At 42.5% G+C, this 23,623-nt stretch overlaps 1 protein-coding gene across 1 annotated transcript in view; it reads left to right on the top strand.

Moving 5' to 3' along the window:
• Positions 1 to 23,623, top strand: part of LOC142312109 (uncharacterized) — a 120,456-nt gene that overhangs the window by 64,696 nt on the left and 32,137 nt on the right. The window contains 6 exon segments of the mRNA XM_075350992.1: positions 14,308 to 14,457; positions 14,587 to 14,766; positions 14,850 to 14,973; positions 15,056 to 15,153; positions 15,350 to 15,440; positions 19,872 to 21,011. Of these exon segments, the coding sequence (XP_075207107.1) occupies positions 14,308 to 14,457; positions 14,587 to 14,766; positions 14,850 to 14,973; positions 15,056 to 15,153; positions 15,350 to 15,440; positions 19,872 to 21,011 (1,783 nt within the window).

The following is a 23,623-nucleotide window of genomic DNA, read 5'->3' as shown; positions in this document are numbered from 1 at the left end:
ATTTATTATTATATAGTTTTCACAAGGTTGGCACACACTGTTGGTGGTATGTTGGCCCATTCCTCCATGCAGATCTCCTCTAGAGCAGTGATGTTTTGGGCCTGTCGCTGGGCAACACGGACTTTCAACTCCCTCCAAAGGTTTTCTATGGGGTTGAGATCTGGAGACTAGCTAGGCCACTTCAGCACCTTCATATACTTCTTACAAAGCTACTCCTTCATTGCCCTGGCGGTGTGCTTGGGATCATTATCATGTTGAAAGACCCAGCCACATTTCATCTTCAATGCCCTTGCTGATGGAAGAAGGTTGGCACTCAAAATCTCATGATACATAGCCCCATTCAATCTTTCATGTACACGGATCAGTCATCCTGGTCCCTTTGCAGAGAACCAGCACCAAAGCATGATGTTGCCACCCCCATGCTTCAGAGTAGGTATGGTGTTCTTTGGATGAAACTCAGCATTCTGTCTCCTCCAAACTTGACTAGTTGTGTTTTGTACCAAACAGTTCTACTTTGGTTACATTAGACCATATGACATTCTTGCAATACTCTTCTGGATAATCCAAATGCTCTCTAGCAAACTTTAGATGGGCCCGGACATTTACTGGCTTAAGCAGGGGAACACGTCTGGCACTTCAGGATCTGAGTCCCTGGCGGCATAGTGTGTTACTTATGGTAGCCTTTGTTACGGTGGTCCCAGCTCTATGCAGGTCATTCACTAGGTCCCCCCCTGTGGTTCTGGGATTTTTGCTCACCGTTCTAGTGATCATTTTGACCACACGGGGTGAGATCTTGCGTGGAACCCCAGAACGAGGGAGATTATTAGTGGTCCTGTATGTCTTCCATTTTCTTATTACAGGTCTGTGAGAGCCAGAAATTTTGCATGTTTTTTAGGTGACTAAAAATCTTGCAAAATCAGACAAGATGATTTTCTGGACTTGTTTTCTCATTTTGTCTCTCATAGTTGTGGTGTACCTATGATGTCAATTACAGGCCTCGCTCATCTTTTTAAGTGGGAGAACTTGCACAATTGGTGACTGACTAAAGACTTTTTTCCCCACTGTATGTATATATACTGAATATATAGGGGTTTTTTTTAAAACCCTGGGTGCTCAATTTCTAGAAAATCTCACTAAAAGATAGAAATTTATTGTCTTCCATTGTTGAAGTCTAAAAGTAGCAAAGTGCAAATAAATTCTCTGAGAAGTTGTTGAGCAAGTCTGGTTGTTCTGGCTGAATGCTGGCTTGAAGGGCCACCTCTTGTATGTTAGCAGATGGTTCGTGGAGGATATCACTGTTCTATAGGTGGGTGTCACGATCTATCAAGAGATATGAATGCAATACTGTAAAGGTGTTTTAACACTGGGGTCACATGACTATGTGACATAGCTGGGCGGGTGATAAATAACAATGTAAAAGGACTGAAGCACTATGAAAAGTGACAACTGTGAGGGTGCAGAGCAATCAAGGTGAGGTCACATAATGTTTTGAAGGTTTTTTTTTATCTCTGGTACATATCGATCCTTTTCCATTAGAGAAAATTGCTTTGAGGCTAATTACATTTGTACTGCATGCAGGGCCGGCTCCAGGTTTTTGTGGGCCCCGGGCGGAAGAGTCCCAGTGGGCCCCATCCACACGCAGACACACATACGTACACATACATATACATATTTAACGACAAACTCACAAAAATACATATAGAACTGACACATCTATACAGTCATATACACTGACATACATAGATACACATCATACATGCATACAGACAAACACACACAGCTCTGCTGGATACATACATACAGACACAGCGCTGCTACATACATACACACATAGCTCTGCCACATACATACACACATAGCTCTGCTATATACATGCACACATAGCTCTGCTACATACATAGCTCTGCTACATACATAGCTCTGCTATATACATACACACATAGCTCTGCTACATACACACATAGCTCTGCTACATACATACACACATAGCTCTGCCACATACATACACACATAGCTCTGCTATATACATGCACACATAGCTCTGCTACATACATAGCTCTGCTATATACATAGCTCTGCTATATACATGCACACATAGCTCTGCTACATACATAGCTCTGCTATATACATACACACATAGCTCTGCTACATACACACATAGCTCTGCCACATACATACACACATAGCTCTGCTACATACACACATAGCTCTGCTATATACATACCCACCTAGCTCTGCTACATACACACATAGCTCTGCTATATACATACACACATAGCTCTGCTATATACATACACACATAGCTCTGCTATATACATGCACACATAGCTCTGCTATATACATACACACATAGCTCTGCTATATACATGCACACATAGCTCTGCTATATACATACACACATAGCTCTGCTATATACATACACACATAGCTCTGCTATATACATACACACATAGCTCTGCTATATACATACACACATAGCTCTGCTACATACACACATAGCTCTGCTATATACATACACACATAGCTCTGCTATATACATACACACATAGCTCTGCTATATACATACACACCTAGCTCTGCTATATATATACACACCTAGCTCTGCTATATACATGCACACCTAGCTCTGCTATATACATGCACACATAGCTCTGCTATATACATACACACCTAGCTCTGCTATATACATACACACCTAGCTCTGCTATATACATACACACATAGCTCTGCTATATACATACACACCTAGCTCTGCTATATACATACACACCTAGCTCTGCTATATACATACACACCTAGCTCTGCTATATACATACACACCTAGCTCTGCTATATACATACACACATAGCTCTGCTATATACATACACACATAGCTCTGCTATATACCTGCACACATAGCTCTGCTATATACATACACACCTAGCTCTGCTATATACATACACACCTAGCTCTGTTATATACATACACACCTAGCTCTGCTATATACATGCACACATAGCTCTGCTATATACATGCACACCTAGCTCTGCTATATACATACACACCTAGCTCTGCTACATACAGACAGAGACAGACACGCGCGGCTCCGGGGGGGGGCATAAATCGGGGTTGGGGAGGGCACATACCGCTCAGGTCACGGTGGAGAGGGGGCCCACACAGCGCCGGAGGGACACGCTGTGCTGGGGGTCGCTGGCTGGCACTGCAACTCTCATCTGTGGGACTGAGCAGGATGCCGGTCTGTAGCTCCGCCCACAGATGAAGTTCAAACCAGGAAGTCTGCGCGCCTTAAAGAGACGGCGCCGCAGATTCCTGCCGAGGACTGCGGTCCCCGGAACTCGGCCCGGGGACCGCAGAACTAAGGAGAGTGGGCCCCGGCCAAGGTGCACCAGAGCTGACGAGGCCGAGTGGGCCCCCCCGGCTCTCCAGGGCCCCGGCATTTGCCCGGGTATGCCGGGTGCTGACGCCGGCCCTGACTGCATGACCCAACCTGTCCTAAAGAACATGTTTTTCACTCCTGAAACTTAATATTACTCAACTGCATCAACATTCAGTGAAAGTATAAAACACAGACATTTACCTAAGTATTTATGGTTGTTTTTTTTTTTTTCTCTAAAAAAGCAAAAGCATCTAAGCCCTTTATGAAACCATCGATTGTTCTCAGTGTGCCAGTGTGACCGAGGAAAACAAATCCACAGATTAATAGCTCCTACAGTTAAGAAGTCTTGTCTTCTCGGGAGAATAAACCTTTTTTAGTCCAAGCGGCGGGAGTGCCTTGTCTTTCAAGGGTCTTTTACATGAAACAGCTTTTGACCATATTTTTTCATTGGGCCATTCTTGTACTTGTACAAGTTAATCATGTCTCCCTGATTTGTCTCCTTTCAAGACTAAATAAATGTAATTGTTTTAATCTTTTCTCATTGCTGAAATAACTCCTTTCAGTTTTGTGGCTCTTTTTTATACCTTTTCTAAATTTAGGTCCTTCGTTCTATGAACTAGTGGCCAAAAAGTAACTCTATATTGCAGAGTGGTTTGCATCAATGTTTTGTAATGTGGTGCTATTATGTCCGTATCCCATGAGTTTACGCATCTTTGTTATGACTTAACTCCGGGGCTTGATCCGGTGACTTCTGGTTGTGTGGTCGGTTTTCCTCTCCATTGGACCACAGCATGTTTTTTGGTCTCATTTTAATTTGTTTTTAAATATCTTTCATATTTAGTGCGCGTCCTTTGGCTATATTCTTTATTCCTGAAGTGATGGTGGCTTTAAATCTTGGATTGGACCCATATCTTGAGCACCTGAAACCTTATCTATGCTGGTTTATACAGAAGAACCTATGTTTATAAGATACCATCTTGGATATACATAAAAAACAACAGCCTACATTATAACCTTGGGTATGTTTAATATGCTCGTTATGCACATGTTTTTTGAAACATCTGATGGTCTAAATATGTTATCGTTTCTGTAAAATATAGTTTAGGCTCTATCTGTATTATATTATTGTTTATACCCGACATAATGTTATTTTTGTATGACGCATCGAGCAGCTCTTTGTGTATTTGGATGCCGTTTTGGTTTTCCGGACACTTAAATGTTTATATAAATACTGTGTGCCCTCCTATCTGCCCGTGCGCCTGCGCGTTTGTCTGGGTGGCTCGGCTTCTCCCCGGGCATGTCATCCGGGCCGCCGCCCTTGTGACGCCCACTCTCCCTGTGGGAGTGGCTATCTCCATGGCGGCGGCTGGACGCGCCCGCAATGATTGCTGAGTCCCGGGGCATCCGTTCATGCGCCGCTTCGGCCGCGGGATTCTGTTAGGTGGTTTAATGAGCTATCATACCTTATTCCTGTTTCAGATTGACTCTAATTTAGTGCATTGATGGTGTTTCGCTAAGTTCTCAGTAACACCCCTTCAGTGATGTCATCATATGAATACACCTACCTGAATGCACCAATGGCGAGCTGTTTTAAAACCGATTATGGCACCCTGAATGTAACTGGGAATTTGATTGGCTTTTCTATGTGATACTCCCCCTCTGCTCATGACGTTTGCAGTTAGGGTGGAGTATAGACGCTGTGGTATTGTGTTCGTATGCTACCATGGTAATGCAATACGTCACTGGTTTTACACACCCCTTTAAACACCAATGGGGAGACAGGTTTTAAATTTGACATACTGGCTGATGAAAGGGCCATTTTGATTGGTGTTTTCTCCCGCTCTCCCATTGGTGCATTCTAATATAAAAGGGCGCTCCTTTTGAACATGAGGCCACCCCCAGAAGAAGGCATTAGATCGAAACCTATAGGTCGGGGTTTCTTGGATCCTCACTCCACGACTCAGGTATATGATATACAGTTAGGTCCAGAAATATTTGGACAGTGACACAATTTTCGCGAGTTGGGCTCTGCATGCCACCACATTGGATTTGAAATGAAACCTCTACAACAGAATTCAAGTGCAGATTGTAACGTTTAATTTGAAGGTTTGAACAAAAATATCTGATAGAAATTGTAGGAATTGTACACATTTCTTTACAAACACTCCACATTTTAGGAGGTCAAAAGTAATTGGACAAATAAACCAAACCCAAACAAAATATTTTTATTTTCAATATTTTGTTGCGAATCCTTTGGAGGCAATCACTGCCTTAAGTCTGGAACCCATGGATATCACCAAACGCTGGGTTTCCTCCTTCTTAATGCTTTGCCAGGCCTTTACAGCCGCAGCCTTCAGGTCTTGCTTGTTTGTGGGTCTTTCCGTCTTAAGTCTGGATTTGAGCAAGTGAAATGCATGCTCAATTGGGTTAAGATCTGGTGATTGACTTGGCCATTGCAGAATGTTCCACTTTTTTGCACTCATGAACTCCTGGGTAGCTTTGGCTGTATGCTTGGGGTCATTGTCTATCTGTACTATGATGCGCCGTCCGATCAACTTTGCGGCATTTGGCTGAATCTGGGCTGAAAGTATATCCCGGTACACTTCAGAATTCATCCGGCTACTCTTGTCTGCTGTTATGTCATCAATAAACACAAGTGACCCAGTGCCATTGAAAGCCATGCATGCCCATGCCATCACGTTGCCTCCACCATGTTTTACAGAGGATGTGGTGTGCCTTGGATCATGTGCCGTTCCCTTTCTTCTCCAAACTTTTTTCTTCCCATCATTCTGGTACAGGTTGATCTTTGTCTCATCTGTCCATAGAATACTTTTCCAGAACTGAGCTGGCTTCATGAGGTGTTTTTCAGCAAATTTAACTCTGGCCTGTCTATTTTTGGAATTGATGAATGGTTTGCATCTAGATGTGAACCCTTTGTATTTACTTTCATGGAGTCTTCTCTTTACTGTTGACTTAGAGACAGATACACCTACTTCACTGAGAGTGTTCTGGACTTCAGTTGATGTTGTGAACGGGTTCTTCTTCACCAAAAAAAGTATGCGGCGATCATCCACCACTGTTGTCATCCGTGGACGCCCAGGCCTTTTTGAGTTCCCAAGATCACCAGTCAATTCCTTTTTTCTCAGAATGTACCTGACTGTTGATTTTGCTACTCCACGCATGTCTGCTATCTCTCTGATGGATTTTTTCTTTTTTTTCAGCCTCAGGATGTTCTGCTTCACCTCAACTGAGAGTTCCTTAGACCGCATGTTGTCTGGTCACAGCAACAGCTTCCAAATGCAAAACCACACACCTGTAATCAACCCCAGACCTTTTAACTACTTCATTGATTACAGGTTAACGAGGGAGACGCCTTCAGAGTTAATTGCAGCCCTTAGAGTCCCTTGTCCAATTACTTTTGGTCCCTTGAAAAAGAGGAGGCTATGCATTACAGAGCTATGATTCCTAAACCCTTTCTCCGATTTGGATGTGAAAACTCTCATATTGCAGCTGGGAGTGTGCACTTTCAGCCCATATTATATATATAATTGTATTTCTGAACATGTTTTTGTAAACAGCTAAAATAACAAAACTTGTGTCACTGTCCAAATATTTCTGGACCTAACTGTATCCTTTATTGTGTTGTAGAGCCTTTTTTCTGCTGGTTCAATTGCGCCCACCTGTTGTCCCCTGAGTACCACATATATTTTTCACCTTTGGACATGTGGTCTTTGGGGTATGTGGCATGGTAGCCATTCACATTTAATTGTTCGAGTGGTAGTCAGTGGACATTTTTGTGTGGTGCTCTTGTTCAGCTGCATTCATTCTTTCTCTCAATACATTTTTTCTCTTTATACGTTACTGAGCTGTGGAGTGAGTACGCCACCTGCTGGTCCTCTCACCAAAGTTCTGTTCTGTTCTTTTATGCATGTTTTTTCTGGATTGACTATTTAAATAAACTCATTTTCTATTTTCACAAATTGCTGTTGTACAGTCTCTTTTTCTCTTTTGCATTTATGTTCTGTATATGGCTTTATCCATGTATATATCATGGCACGGTTTAAAATTCTGTGTATGTTGGTTGTTCTAACCTCTTCTATGTTTTTTATCAGTCTAACCACTGTTACTTTTCTTGTCTTTCCTTTCCTTTCTGTTTTATTTCTACTCAGGTGTGTTCACGTCCTTGTTTTGTTTACCCTATCAAGTCTTGGGAGGTGCTAGTTACACTTATCAACAAAAGAGTAACAATTTTGGTGGTGCCAAATTCTTTTCTTCCTGTATACTACAAATTACAACCTGTTCTCACATTCCCTAATAGTACAGTGTGTTATTAGGTTAATTTCCAACAAAACGTCACTGGTTTGAATCAAGGAGCAGCCATGAAGAAGACTTCCCAAGAAACAGTATCCAGCTCATCGATAATGGTCTCTCAACCAAGAAAGTTGGAAAAATACGAAATGAAGTTTGTTTATTCATTGAAAAGCCAAGAAAGGACTTCCAGGCAAAATAATGGAGTCAACAAGCCGGCCATCACAAGGTCTATAAGTTCTGGTGCAACAAACACGGCTGTAGAGGTGGCTCGTATGGCTCGTAATAGTGAGATCACAGATATTCAAGCAAGAACGGTGCAATGCACATTACACAAGTCTAGAATGGTGGCCCAAAAAAGTTGGAGAAGCCTCAATATCAATATAAGAAGTGTTGGCTCTAGTGGACAGTAGAAGATTAAAAATGGGTGATTTGGAGTAATGAGATGAAAGTTAATAGGCTAGGCTCTGATGGGTGCAGATGGGTCTGGAAGAAACAAGAGAAAAACAAGCTAAAAAAATCAAACCTTGATTAGTTAAGCACTATCACTTGGGAGACTCAGGTTGTTTATCTAGACCCTTGGCTTCTGTGAGGTCTCACCTTCCAGAATTCATTCAGGACTTTGTTGATGTATTTTCTGAGACTGTGAATTCGTCCACCGAACAAGACATATGATTGCGCTATCGAATTCATACGAGATGCAAAACTGGCTAAGTTTCATATGTTTAACATCTCTCTTCCAGAATGAGAGTGGCTTTGAAAGAATATATACAAGAAAGTCTGGCCAAGGGGCATGTACAGCCATCAACTTCTCCTTTCGCTGTGGGGTTTTTCTTTAAGAAAAAAGATGGAGCGTTGCATCCATGTTTGTACTTTAGAGAGATTAATAAAATCAAAGTCTGCAATCCTTATCTTTTCCCCTACATATCGGACCTGTTTAATCAATTAACTGGAGATAAATGGTTCTCTAAACTTGACTTGATAAGCGTATAACCTCATATGTATTCTTTTGATGGCTTAATGCTCACAAGGATGTAGATGAGCATGTTCGTAAATGTAGAGTCTATGCCAGAACTAAAGCTTCTTGTCAGGCCCCAGCAGGTTATCTCCTTCCTAATGAAATTTCATCAAAGCCCTGGACCTACTTTTCCATAGACTTTGTTACTGATTTATTCAATTCTGGTAGTAATACTGTTCTGTGGGTCATGGTAGATTGCTTCAGCAAGATTGGTTCCTCTTCTAAATTTACCTATTGCTAAGAGTTTAGCTACGTTGTTCATTTCTCAAATTGTTAAATTACATGGTGTTGCCAAAAACATTTCAGACACAGGGATCCAATTTTTGGCTAGCTTTTGGTGTACTTTATGCTCCAGATTGGGTATCAAACTGTCATTCTCATGAGGGTACCATCCCAAGACTAATGGACAGACTGAGAGGATTAACCAATATTTGAGGTGTTTCGTTTCATCTAATCAGGAAGACTAGTCAGAGTTTCTGCCTCTTTTCATCCAGTTTTAGGGAATTTTTCTGGTTTGCAGTTGTCCAGTCTATTGGGAAGAAAATGTCTTCTCCTCTAAAGTCTGGAGGAAAAGTTTTTTTTGGTGACTAGTGCTTTGGCAAAAAAGGGAGCAAACCACAGATGCAGAATAGCTCATTTCTTTAGGGTGGGGGAGTTTGTGTGATTTTCCTTGAAAATTGTACGGCTTAATGTGGCTTCTCCCAAATTTGTTGGTCCTTGCAGGATTATTAAAGTTTGGAATTCAGTAACGGTTAAGCTTCAGCTCCTTGTAGCTTGGAAAATCAACAACTTCTTCCATTCTTCCCTTTCAAAAAAATTTGAAGTGATTCCTGGTCCTAGAGACAGTATTAAGGTGGATCAGGAGGCGGATCGGGAGTATGAAGTAGAACAAGTCCTAGGATCCAGGCGGGTCAGGCGCCATCTGCAATATCTAATCAAGTGGAAGAGTTACCATCCTGAGAGTAACCCCTGGGTCAATTCGAAGGATCTTCATGTAGATCGCATGATAAGAAAGTTTCATCAGCGTCATCAGAAGATGGGGTTGTCTGAGGGACCAGTGGCCCATTTTAGAAGGAGAGTACTGTCATGGCTCAACTCCAGGGCTCCATACGGTGACGTCTGACTGTTTGGTCAGTTTCCCTCTCCATTGTACCACAGCAAGTTTGTATGGGTCCAACTGCTGTTAGTTTTCTTGTCTTTCCTTTCTTTTTTATTTCTACTTTATTTCTATAGTGTGTTTACTTCATTGTTTTGTTTGCCCTATCACATCTTGGGAGGGGTTCTTTATACTAGTCAATTCTAAGATTGATGGCCATTTAGAGTCCCAGCTCCTCAGTTTAAAATAATCTTGCTAAGTAATCACTTTTGCTTTCTCTGCGGATTGTGTGTGTCACTTTCCAGTATTCTCCCATTATGTTTTATTTGGGATTTGGAGGAGTTCCACTTATTCTATAAGTCTTTTTTGAGATTCCTTCAGTTTCTTCCATCTTTCCTGTGCAAATGTGTGAATACATCTTTAGCTCTGTGTCTCACCCTCTTCCTGTATGCACTTTTTTATGTTTATTGGTTAGTTTAGGATGCAGGTAAGGACACTCAGGGTCAGCAGATGGGTGCAGCGTAACTTTAGAGTGCCAACCTCTGTGGTCATGCAGGGACAAAACAGGGTCAGGTTTGGGGTACTACTTGTCAGTAAGGGACCTGTGATTAACATATCCCCTGTTTCTTTTTGTCCTCATGTGAGTGGTAAGGTCGATTGTAACAATCATTTAATTCATGATAATATCTTGCTAGCTTTAGAAGCCGCTGATAGACATTGCATGCAGTTATGTAGTCTGTGATCTACAAGTACACCCAGATCCTTCTCTACAAGTGACTCTCCTAGTTTTATTCATACTAAAACATATGATGTCTGCGGGTTAATATTGCCATTTCATTGATCCACATTGAATCTTATTTGCTAAGCGGATGCCTAGCTATACAATTTATCCAAAGTCAGCTTGTAACTTATAGCACAGCCTATTGAAGATGTTCATACTACATAGTTTGGTGTCATCTGGAAAAATAGATACAACACTATAAATCCCATCTTATTACAATTGCTGTACTAAGCACTGAACCTTGAGGTACACCATTAATACAGGATACCATTTAAATTAGCAGTCATTCACAATTCTCTGGATGCAGTCTTTGAGCAAGATTTGGATCCAATGTTGACCTTACTTTCTAATCTATAGATCTTAATTTACTCTTTAGGCATCTATGTGCGACAGTGTAAATTTAATTTGCAAGGTCGAAATCACTGCTATGCCTCAGTCCATGTTTTTACTCACTTCTTTATTAAAACTTGTCAGGCTGGTTTGCCAACTTCTGTCACTAGCAATATCTTTTCTGCTGTCAGTAACACTGATGAGCAAAAGGGTAACAATGTTTTGATCATTTGACTTTGAGGCTCCATATCTCACAATCCACTACAGTTTCAAACATAACTCTATCGTAAATTTTATACACAATCATCTTGGCTAACTCATATATAAAATTGAGTTGCAACTATTTATGATATGATTATTTATGTAGATTCTTGTTATGTTGCTGCATTGTTACTGTTTTTCTCCTAAAATTCTAAATTTAAATTTATATCATTTTGTAAATCCACCTTTGGCTTTCAACACTGCTTGAATCCTTCGGGGCATGCTTTCGATCAGATTGAAGCATGTCTGGACCGAAATCTGATCCCATGTCTCTACTACAGGTTCTCAATGTTGGTGCATACTGGTCGACTCCCTTGAGTAAGTATGCAGCTTTCAACTCTACCTACAAGTATTTGATTTTTTTTTTTGAGGACTCAGAACTATGGGAGCCAATCCAGCACCTCTACTTCATTGTCATTGAACCATTTCTTCATCAATCTTGAAGTATGCTTCTGGTCATTGTCCTACTGGAACACTATGTCATCCTTTTCATACTCCTAATACTTGAATGTACAAAGTAACTAGTCTTGTAGGATACTACCCGTGTTTTTCCAAAAATAAGACACTGTCTTATATTTTTTTTTTCCCCCAAAAAAAGCACTAGGGCTTATTTTTGGAGGAGGTCTTATTCTTGGAGAAACACGGTTGGGGGTAAGTTTACCTCCCAAAAAAGCGTAAATCCCCCCCCCACTTCCCAGGAGACTCATACTCACCAGACCAGGACGTCTGCGTGGTTCCAAGGTTCTCCTGTGATCTCCGGTGGGTGCTGCACGCCGTCCTAACCTGCTGCTAGCTGACACGCTGACACACACAGCAGATCACACACACAGCATATCACACACACAGCAGATCGCAGGCACACACAGCAGATCAAACACACAGCAGATCACTCACACTCACACACACACACACACACACACAGCAGATCACACACACAGAGCAGATCGCAGATATACACAGCAGATCACACACAGCAGATCGCAGGCACACACAGCCGATCACAGATACACACAGCCGATCGCAGGCACACACACACAGCAGATTGCAGATATACACAGCAGATCACACACAGCAGATCGCAGGCACACACAGCCATCACAGATACACACATCCGATCGCAGGCACACACAGCCGATCACAGATACACACATCCGATCGCAGACACACACAGCCGATCACAGATACACACATCCGATTGCAGGCACACACAGCCGATCACAGATACACATATCTGATCACAGGCACACACAGCCGATCACAGATACACACATCCGATCACAGGCACACACAGCCGATCACAGATACACACATCCGATCACAGGCACACACAGCCGATCACAAATACACACATCCGATCACAGGCACACACAGCCGATCACAGATACACACATCCGATCACAGGCACACACAGCCGATCATAGATACACACAGGCGATCGCAGACACACACACAGCTGATTGCAGACACACACAGCAGATCACACACACACACACACACATCACATCCAGCACTTACGGCAGCAGGGAATGAGAGCAAGTCACGTGTCCCGCCGCAGGTCCTGTTCGTTGCGCTCCACTGCACTGCCTCTCAGGATTCTCCCGGCGAGAAGAGATCGGTGTCGCTGAATGAGGTGAGTGTGTATGCGATCCGATGTGTGTGCGATCCAATGTGTGTGTGATCCGATGTTTGCATGTGATCCGATGTTTGTGTGTGCGATCTGCTTATGTGTGCGATCTGACTGTGTGTGAGATCCGATGTTTGTGTGTGAGATCTGGTGTGTGTGTGTGTGTGTGTGATAGCTGATGTGTGTGGGTGTGTGATCACTGCAGGTCCTGCCGCTCAGTGTTGGGCGAGTGTAATTGCCGGGTGCCGCTGTGTATAATGAAGTGTCCTGCAGTATCTGTAACTTTTTTAGCTGCACGGACACTTCATTATTGATCCGCGACTAGGGCTTATTTTCGGGGGAGGGCTTATATTTAAGCCTTTCTCCGAAAATGCTGAAAAACCCTGCTAGGGCTTATTTTTGGGGGAGGTCTTATTTTTGGAAAAACACGGTAACATATAGCTGAACATTGAGCCCACCATCGCTCCTAGCCAAGTATCCAACGCCTTTGGCGGTGAAACAACCTCATATCATCAGGCTTTCTCCACTGAAAATCACAGTTCCCATCAATTTCTCTATCTGTTAGCCCCTTTTTCCATTGTTTCTTCCAGATTCATTTTCACCCATCATAGCCTAGTCTATTGACTTTCATCTCATTGGTCCAACTCACGTTTTTCCAATCTTCTACCATCCACTTTTCGTACTTTTTTGCAAATTCGAGCATACGCTTCTTACCACGATATTGAAGTCAAAGCTTCTTCACCTTTTTTCGGGCCACCATTCTAGACTTGTGTAACATGCATCGCACAGTGTTTGTATGTACGTCTGTGATCTTACTATTATGAAGCATACGAGCCGCCTCCACTGCTGTGTTTGTTGCTGTAGAATGATCTTCTGATGAGTTGACTTGTTGGCTATGATATTTTGACTGGATGTCCACATCTTGGCTTTTGAATGGATAGCCTTCAGTTCATTTTCTTCAAACTGTTATAGCACTTACATGATGCAGTTTGCCAACTTTCTTGGCTGAGAGATGACTATCGATGAGCTAGATGATGCTGTCTCTCTTTTCTTGAGAAATCTTCTTCATGTCTGCTCCTTGACTTGAACCATTGACATTTCTTTTGGGAATCAACCTAATAACACACTGAGCTATTAGGGACTGTGAGATCAGGCTGTAATTTGTAGTATACAGGAAGAATAATATTTTTCCACCACCAGTAGCAAAACAGTAACAATGCAGTGACAAGAAACTGCATAACTAATCATTTGCTAAATAATTGTAAGTCAAATTTATGTAGGAGATAGTCAAGATGATTGTCTATAAAATGATAGTCTCACACTCAAAGATGTAGTGGTTGGTGAAATATGGAGCCTGAAAATCAATAGTTCCAAACATTGTTACCCTTTTGCTCATCAGTGAATAATATTATTTTATATATATATATATATATATATATATCTTTTCATATCTTTCCCCTTATCTCCAGTATTTTGTATGACTTTACAATTTTTCATCTTTTTTCCATTCAGACTCCTAAAACATCAGATCTTCTCAGTGAACATCTTCTATATAAGAGAATTTTCCTTATTGATCCATCCAGGATGGAGAGGGACAGAGACAAGATGTCGGAAAGGATATTACACCTCACCCTAGAGATCCTCTTCCAGCTTACTGGAGAGGTGAGAGATTCTGATGACGCCACATTACATCATTCTTATCTATGGGAATAACAGATGGAGAGAACTGGAGAGGTGAGGACTCTGGAAATGTCTGTAGTGAGATTTAGTACTGTGTTTCTCCATATCCAGGATTACACGGTGATGAAAAAGACCTCGAGTGAGCACTGTCAGGCCCCTGTGTATGAGGGATGGGAAAGACCCCTTAGCCCAATCACGGGGCCTCCACCTCACCCCTTGATACATGACGACATCAATGATCAGAAGGTCCTAGAACTCATCTACAAGATGATTGAGCTGCTGACTGGAGAGGTGATACTGCTGGGAATGCTGGGACATTATACAGTAACGCTATGAAGGGATTATGATGATGACGGTATCATTGTATGTGTCAGGTTCCGATAAGGTGTCAGGATGTCACTGTCTATTTCTCCATGGAGGAGTGGGAATATTTAGAAGGACACAAAGATCTATACAAGGACGTCATGATGGAGGTTACCCAGCCTCTCACATCACCAGGTAATAGACAGGACTAAATACACACGGCCTATAATTATCTGTATGTAAACATAAATTCAGTCCCTGTATGTGTTTCCTCCAGTTCTGTCCAGTAAGAGGACAACACCAGAGAGATCTCCCCGTCCTCTTTTTCCTCAGGACTGTAACCAAGAAAATCCTAATGTTCTTCAGGATCATCAGGTAGATGGAGAGAAGGTGTCATGAAATCTCCCCTATGATGTGTAAACGGCTGTGAAGGTCTTGTGCTCTGTCTTGTTTTATCCACCAGTATTATATATGTTTTATATTTGTGTAATGAGAACGGTGGAGATGGCAGGATTAGAGCTTATCGTAGATGTGACTTTTTCATCTGTGACTTTTATAATATTTGTTTCAGGGTGAAGAACTGACCCATATTAATACTTCAGAGACATATGTGAGCGGTGATGAGCGGTGTAAAGAGGAGATTTCTACAGATAACCGTCCAGGTGAGTAGTGACTACTAAATGTAGAGACATCAGTTTCTTTTCAGCTACTGAGTTCTACAATTTTGTATCACTTATGAGTGTGACGCCCTGGCAAAATCAGGTAGCCACAGATGATTGTACCCCCCACCACGGGTACAGGAATCGCCTCCTCCTTGTGAAATAACACCACATCCCACACACAGGAACACCAGCCACAAAGCCTAGTCGGCCCCCCATGACAGCCAGGACACACCAGTGGGCGGGACCAGGTAGATGGGAATGCCCACCTAGGGGTCTTGAGGTGACAAGGGGCGGGAAGGAGTCAGTTAAGTTGAGGTTGAAGCTGCAGTTAAGTTGAAGTGGAGTTGGAGTGAGGAACTGAAGTGCAGTGTGGTCGGGGTTGGAGCCCTGGGACCACGGGAGAATTGACTAGGTGTCAGACGGCAGTATAGGGCCACAGGCGACAGAGATAAGGTCGCCGAAAACCTGAAGTGGACCAGGGCAGGGTTGTAGCCCGCCGGTACCGACAACGGGAATCCGGTCCGGAGGTCGTGCACAGGCGGGGTACCTGGACCCTAAGACGAAGCAAACTTCAGGCCCCTTGTTAATTGACCAGCGGGACAAGGTACCAGGCCTTGTTTCCAAAGAGAGAAGCCCAGAGAGAGCAAACCAGCAGCCCAATGCGGGGATAGGGTGTCTGCGAAGAACCCATTAAAATCCCAAGGGTCAGAGTTTGCGGGCAATGGCCCCCTCTGCGTACAAAGCTGCAGGGGAGCGGATTTCTCCCGTTCCAAGCGGGTTTAATCAACACACCGCAAGACACAAGTGCAGGAGGAAGGGTTCCTACCTTGCTAACCCGTGTGCGGGACCAGCACACCTCTCCAACAGCAACCGGCATCCGGCCTTGGTTTACAGTACAGACTCTGTGTGCATTATTCCTAATTGTGAGTACACCGGTGTCACCCGGTCCAACCTGCCGACGACGTCCCAGCACTGCTCCCTACCTACACCTGGGCCCCGGGACTACACCTACCCTAGCCGTGGAGGGGATACCACCTTGCTGCCCAACACCATCGGTCCCGGACACTGGCCCCAAGAGACAGCGGTGGTGCCACCATCCCATCACCACAACCCACGGGTGGCGTCACAGAAAAAAACTATCTCCCCTGTAAATACCCCCTTTCACTGTTGCGAGGATGGGCGGTTGCACAAGCCCCGGGTCCGGTCACCACTCGAGCCTCAGACACGATCCCGGATCCGAGTGCTCTCGAGCAGCCCCTTTGCCGCAACGGAGGCGGCACCCGTCCGCGACATGAGCCCTGGGATCTTTCAGGATTATCAGCTTTAGATTCCCACTTACTGGCAAAATACTAAATAAATATGGATGAAAATATCAGTCTTATAAATTATGAGATAAGGATATAACAAGAACTATACAATACTAAAAATGTATTTAAATATAGCATAATGCCTTCAAGTTTAGATCTCAAGTATTTATTGATATCTAAGTAAGGTATGTGTGAGGACTACCCTCACAATTTGTTGTTATGTTTATGAAAGTTTTAAAATGCAATAAAAATTTATCTGATTTAAAAAAAAAAAAAGTAATGACATTCAGGAAACCATGCAGACTCCGGACAATCACTACAAATAACACAATATCCTGGTGGCTCAACTGAACATTTATCCAACAGAACCCTACACAATTGTTATTACATCTTGGAGTCTAGATACTTTAAAGCAGTTAATACTCCTTTCACACAGTATCTCACTGTATTCTTGAATACTTTGAGACCACAACTTGAGGAACTTCATGAAGCAAATCCACCAAAACTCCTTGCACAGTTTAGGCTGCAGGGTGAAGGCCAGGAGATTCCTTGAACTTACCGTATTTTTCGGACTATAAGACGCACCGGACTATAAGACGCACCCTGGTTTTAGAGGAGGAAAATAAAACTTTAAGCAAAAAATGTGGTCATGACACACTGTTATGGGGCGAGGATCTGCTGCTGACACTGTTATGGGGGTAATGTCCCCAAATTCTCTACTAAGGTACCCCATCCTGGTAATGATCCTCCTGCCTTGTATATGATCCTGCTATAAACCCCCATCCTGCTCCTATACCAGCATCCTGCTCATATTCCCCCATCCTGCTCATATACTCCCATCCTGTTCATATACCCCATCCTGTTCATATACCCCGATCCTATTGATATACCCCCATCCTATTGGTATACCCCCCATCCATCCTGTTCATATACCCCCATCCTGTTCATATACCCCCATCCTGCCTGCTCATATACTCCCATCCTGTTCATATACCCCCATCCTGTTCATATATCCCCATCCTGCCTGCTCATATACTCCCATCCTGTTCATATACCCCCATCCTGTTCATATACCCCCCATCCTGTTCATATACCCCCCATCCTGTTCACATACCCCCCATCCTGTTCACATACCCCCCATCCTGTTCATATACCCCCATCCTGTCTGCTCATATACTCCCATCCTGCTATATGCCCCCATTGTGCTCATATACCATCCTGGTATATGGCCTGTATCCTATAGCACAGAGAAAAAAATAAACGTTTATACTCACCTTTTCCTCACTCCCTCCAGCACCGATCATCTTCCTCTCTGCACCACTGACCTGTGTGTGTGGAGCCGTTCCCCTGCTGCATCGCGATGTCTTCCTGTCTGTGCCGATCAGCTGACCAGCTCAGCACAGATCAGCTGACCGGCACAGACAGGAAGACATCGCGTGCTGCAGGGGGCGGCTCCACACACGGGGACGGGTGAGTGTACTGATTCACTGCACCCCGCGCTGGTAATGACGCTCGTGCCCCCGATGACCCGCAGCACCCTCATTCCCAGCCGCAGCCCTATAGTCAGACCATAAGACGCACCCCCAACTTTCCCCCAACATTTGGGGGGAAAAAAGTGCGTCTTATGGTCCGAAAAATACGGTACATCAAGCTTGCCAGTGTCAAATGGAGATCCTGTGTCGTATCAGTAAAACTCTTTTCCTAAGATTTATGTTGAGCTAATAACTGTTGATGCTTTAATATTGCTAATGAACCTATTACTTCTCTTTACCTTACAAGGGGGATAGAAATCAGCCTTATTATAACCAAAATATTTCTTATCTCTCAATACCTTCAGACTAAATATGAGCAGATTTGACCAGATTAAAATTTGCGAATTTGCTCACATTTTCCTGGGAGTTTCCTTTCCAAGCGAATTTATTCTTCATAAATTGAATGTCCTTTATTATGCTTTGCAAACTTTATAGTCCCCAGAGCATAATAAATGTAAGATATAGAAAAAAATCAACAAATAACTTACCGCTCTGGCCATACTCACTATTTGCTGGCCTCCATATGATCCTCAGCACCTCCTCTTACCACTGCTCAGGCCACAACTTGGAACATCCACGACATACATGCCATAAGTTTAAGACATATGTCGTAATGTCACGACGGTATGACCTTTAGATGCACATAAGCAGGGATGTCCCGTGCCTAGTTGCAGATTAAAGTCCTGGCATAGAGTGCTCGTTACAAGGTTTTGATACACATGACGTCACAAAGGTCATGGTCAGAGATGTTTTGGCCTGTTTACAGCCATATATCATGGCCTTATTATGTCAGATTTTGGTCTTGTAAGCTTTGACTTATTGTGCAGTTTATACTAATGTATTTGTTGTGGTTTCAAACAAATGTAAAGTTATGGTAACATTATTAATAGGGAATGTCTTAATAACACGATAACATTACATGACATTACTCAGTTTTTATTAGAAAGCTTTATTTGTCCCACATTTTTCTACATTCTATTAAATTTAAATTTTGTTATGTGCCCTACAATTTGTTTACAAAAATATTAATAAAGTATTAAAATATCAAAATTCTAAGACACAGAATCTATTGGTAGAGAAAGGTTGAACTAGACAGAATGAAGGGGTTGTAAACTACTAGCTTACCCCAGGTAAAATAAGAAAGTCTATACTCACTTCCACAGCCGGTGCACTTCCAGCGGTGTCAGTAATCGAGTTACTGGGGCTTACATGATGTTGTGACGTAACAGGAGCCCCACGTCCGATCACCGCCAGCTTCTGTCTCCCTACCTTTGCACAAATTAATCAACAAAAAGTGAGCGCTGCAGCTGCCACTCAATTCCTGTTGATTGCTCCTATGTCCGCAGGTGGATAGACAGAAGCCGGCGCTGATTGGACGCGGGGCTCACATGACGTCACAATGTCACATGAGCCCCGACACTGCTAGAGCCGTGCCAGCCTTAGAGGTAAGTATAGGCTTTTTTATTTTCCCTGGGGGAACCTTGTGGAATCAGAAGGGGTTGTCTTTGTAGTGGACAACCCCTTTAAATATTTTTCAACCTATGTGACTGTGTAAACAAAGTATATAAAATAATTGGTTTGATTCTCGGCAGGTCGGTGTATGAGACGTTCGAAGGAATATGTGATATCTTCAGATTTTAAAGCAGATGATTATGATATCAAACAAGAAACAGATGAAGAGTATGCTATTATCTTAGATATACCATCAGCCCTTCACAGAGAAGATTTATCATCTGATCCTTTTCAACATGTCCTATCTTCTGATTCCTTACAGACTGTTAAAGAAAATAACAGACTGGATGTTGAACATGAAAGATCTCAAAAAGGGGAGAATGTATTTGAATGTTTAAAATGTGGAAAATGTTACATAGATATATCAAATCCTGTTAAAACTGAGAAAAGTCACACAGACGCAAAGGAATTTCCATGTTCAGAATGTGAGAAATATTTAACCTGGAAACCATATCTTTTTGAGTATCGAAAAACTCAAATGGAGGAGAAACCATTTTCATGTTCTATTTGTGGAAAATGTTTTACAGAGAAATCACATCTGATTACATATGAGAGAAGTCTCAATGGAGAGAAGCGGTACTCATGTTCAGAATGTGGAGCGAGTTTTAACTGTCCATCTCATTACATTAGACATGAAAGAAGTCACAGTGGGGAGAAGCCATTTTCATGTTTAGAATGTGGGAAATGTTTTTCTCGGAAATCAAGTCTTGTTGACCATCAAAAATCTCACACAGGGGAGAAACCATTTTCATGTTCAGAATGTGGGAAATGTTTTAAAAAAAAGTCAGATCTTGTTGCACATCAGAGAATTCACACCGGGGAGAAGCCATACTTATGCACAGAATGTGGGAAATGTTTTGGTCGAAAATCACATCTTTCTGTGCATCAGAAAAGTCACACAGGAGTGAAGCCATTTTCATGTTTAGAATGTGGTAAACGTTTTTCTCAGAAAGTAAATCTTATTGACCATGAAAAAACTCACACAGGAGAAAAACCATATTCATGCTCAGAATGTGGGAAATGTTTTTCTCGGAAATCAAATCTTGTTGATCATAAAAAAATTCACACAGGGGAGATGCCATTTTCATGCTCAAAATGTGGAAAATGTTTTAAACACAAGTCAAGTCTTGTTACACATCGGAGAAATCATATAGGAGAGAAGCCATTTTCATGCTGAGATTGTGGGAAATATTTTTCCAGGGAAACAAATCTTGTTGATCATCAAAATGGGAGATTCATATTCATGCCCTGAATGTGACAAATGTGTTACAGCTAGACTCAAACTTGTTACTCCGGATCATCATTTTTATGTGAATTCAGTTCCAACCACATTTTTAGGAATTTACTGAACCCCGTCAACTTGAACAATTTGCAAATCTCTTTGTGCAAATCGCCTATCATGGCTATTTTATACTTCGCAGGCTCACATGCCCTTAGGTGTGGATGGGCAGGATTCCTCTTAATACCTTGCATCTATTACATCACACACCCAGTCAGTCAAAACAGACTATAATAGTCTGTATAAAAGCAAGAGCAGGAAACGCAGAAGCCATTTTATGGTGAACCTGGATAGTGAGATGATATCACAGCTTAGCCAATTAACTCATTTTACAGATAGTGAAGTCTTCTACAGTGAAGAAGAATAGTCTGTAAAGAAAAGAAAATATTACAGTGATAAAAGTTGAGGGAAAGAGATAGAGATGACCTAGCATTGATTCATCATGATAAATTGGTACAGAGTGGAGAACGCCCTGCCCTTGCGGGCTTACATTCTACAGAATAGTGGGGAACGTATGCATGTCCCTAAAACTGACCAAAATATAATGATAAGGAAATCACTCAATAACAATGTAAAAAGTAGAACTCAGGGGTACAAACCCAAGAGAAAGAGATTAGTGCAATTAATCCCAAAGATTATAAAAATGTAAATTTATTGATTACATTAAAAATCAATAATATCTAAAAAGCAAAGGTTTCCTAAGGAAGGGTGTAGCCATATCAGGTAAGAATAATTCCAAGTTGGTACATAGTGCTAAGTTTATTATATTAAGAAGCAGAAAATAAGTATATGCAGGTATGTGAATGCAGTTAAATTCAATTACAAGTACTTCAACTTTGCCACAATATAAATATTCATCAGTAATGCAATGTGGTAGAGTCAATAAAGTATCCCGAATATATTTCAATTGTTATAGCGAAGTGCAATTACAGTATATAGAAGATGACTACTACACAGTATCTAAAAGTGGTTGACTGTGTCGAAGGCAGAGGATAGGTCTAGAAGGAGAAGTACTGAGAAACTTCTGTTAACTTTGGCGGTAAGTTGTTAATTTTGGTTAGGGCAGTTTCAATGGAATGATGGGGACAGAAGCCAGATTGAAGGTTGTCAAAAGTTAGGGTACATGAGAGGTGGAAGGAAAGTACAATGTGGACATAGTTTTCAAGGAGTTTGGAGGCAATTGGGAGCAGTGATAAGGGTCAATAACTGTATGTAGAGGTCGAGTCGAGGGATGGTTTCTTTAGGATAGGTGTAATTGTGACATGTTTGAAAGCAGAAGGGAAGGTACCAGAATAAAGAAGTGTGGTGGTGAGCTTGGGATGCAGGTGAGATGGGATGGAGTCAAGTACACAAGTAGTAAGCTGTGATTTGGAGAGGTGATGAGTAAACTCTCCTTCAGTGGTGAGGGCAAGGTCAATGGGGGATGGCAGTGGTATACGTAGGGGTTGTGGTGGTTGAGCAGTAAAGACATTCCTGATTTTTTAGATCTTGTTGAAATGTTTGGCTATGGCCTTGAGCGCACACTGCGTTTTTTTGACGCGTTTTTGTGCGTTTTTGGGGTGCAGTTGCTCCCAAAACTGCATGCATTTCTTCTCCAGCAAATCTATGAGATTTTATTTTTGCTGTCCACACGTTACAGCTTTTTTTGGCTGCGTCTTTGTGGTTACCACAAAGATGCAGCATGTCAATTCTTTCTGCATTTTTGAGCCCTTCCAGTCATTAGATTTGACTTAAAAATGCACTGGGCAAAAACGCTGTAAAAAACGCAGTAAAACGCAGCAAGAATTGCATGCCGACGGAGCGTTTTTTGGGACCAAAAACGTGCACCTTTGTGGTCTCCACAAAGATACAGCGTGTGTACATAGCCTATGCCTTCTGCAGAGATGAGGGAGGTTGGAGGGTGAAGAGGTGGGCGGAGGAAGGAGTTTAAAGGGAACCTGTCACCAGATTTGGCGACAGATAAGCTGCGGCCACCATCCCTGAGCTCTTATATACAGCATTCCAGAGTGCTGTATATAAGAGCCCAGGCCACTGTGTAGAACGGGAAAAAAACCACTTTTAGAATACTTACCTAAGGGGTGATCCGGTTAGATGGGTGTCACTGCTGTTCGATCTGGCGCCTCCTCTCTCCAGAACAGTGCGTCCTCTCTGCGGCAATTGCCGTCCTCTTTCTTCTGAGGCCCTTGTGCATGATGCATCCTATGTCATGCACACTAGCTGGCAGTGAGATCCTGCGCAGGCACACTTTGATCTGCACTACACAGAACAGATCAAAGTATTGTAGTGCGCATGCGTGGGCGGTCTTTAAACTTTCCTTGTGCCTGCGCATTACAGCACTTTGATCTGTAATTTGCACTTTGATCTGCAATTTTCACTTTAATCTGCGTCTACATCATCCACACTGGGCTGGGAAGAAGGAGGACGGATATCGTAGTAGACAGGAGGTACGAGACCGGAGAGGAGGCGCCGGTCCAGAAGCAGTGACACTCATTGGACCTAAGTGAGCATTGTAAAAGTTTTTTTACGTGATACAGCACAGCCTGGGCATTTATA

This window comes from Anomaloglossus baeobatrachus, chromosome 5, assembly GCF_048569485.1.
Source record: "Anomaloglossus baeobatrachus isolate aAnoBae1 chromosome 5, aAnoBae1.hap1, whole genome shotgun sequence".
NCBI lineage: Eukaryota > Metazoa > Chordata > Amphibia > Anura > Aromobatidae > Anomaloglossus > Anomaloglossus baeobatrachus.
This window is presented reverse-complemented; position numbering and strand designations above follow the sequence as displayed.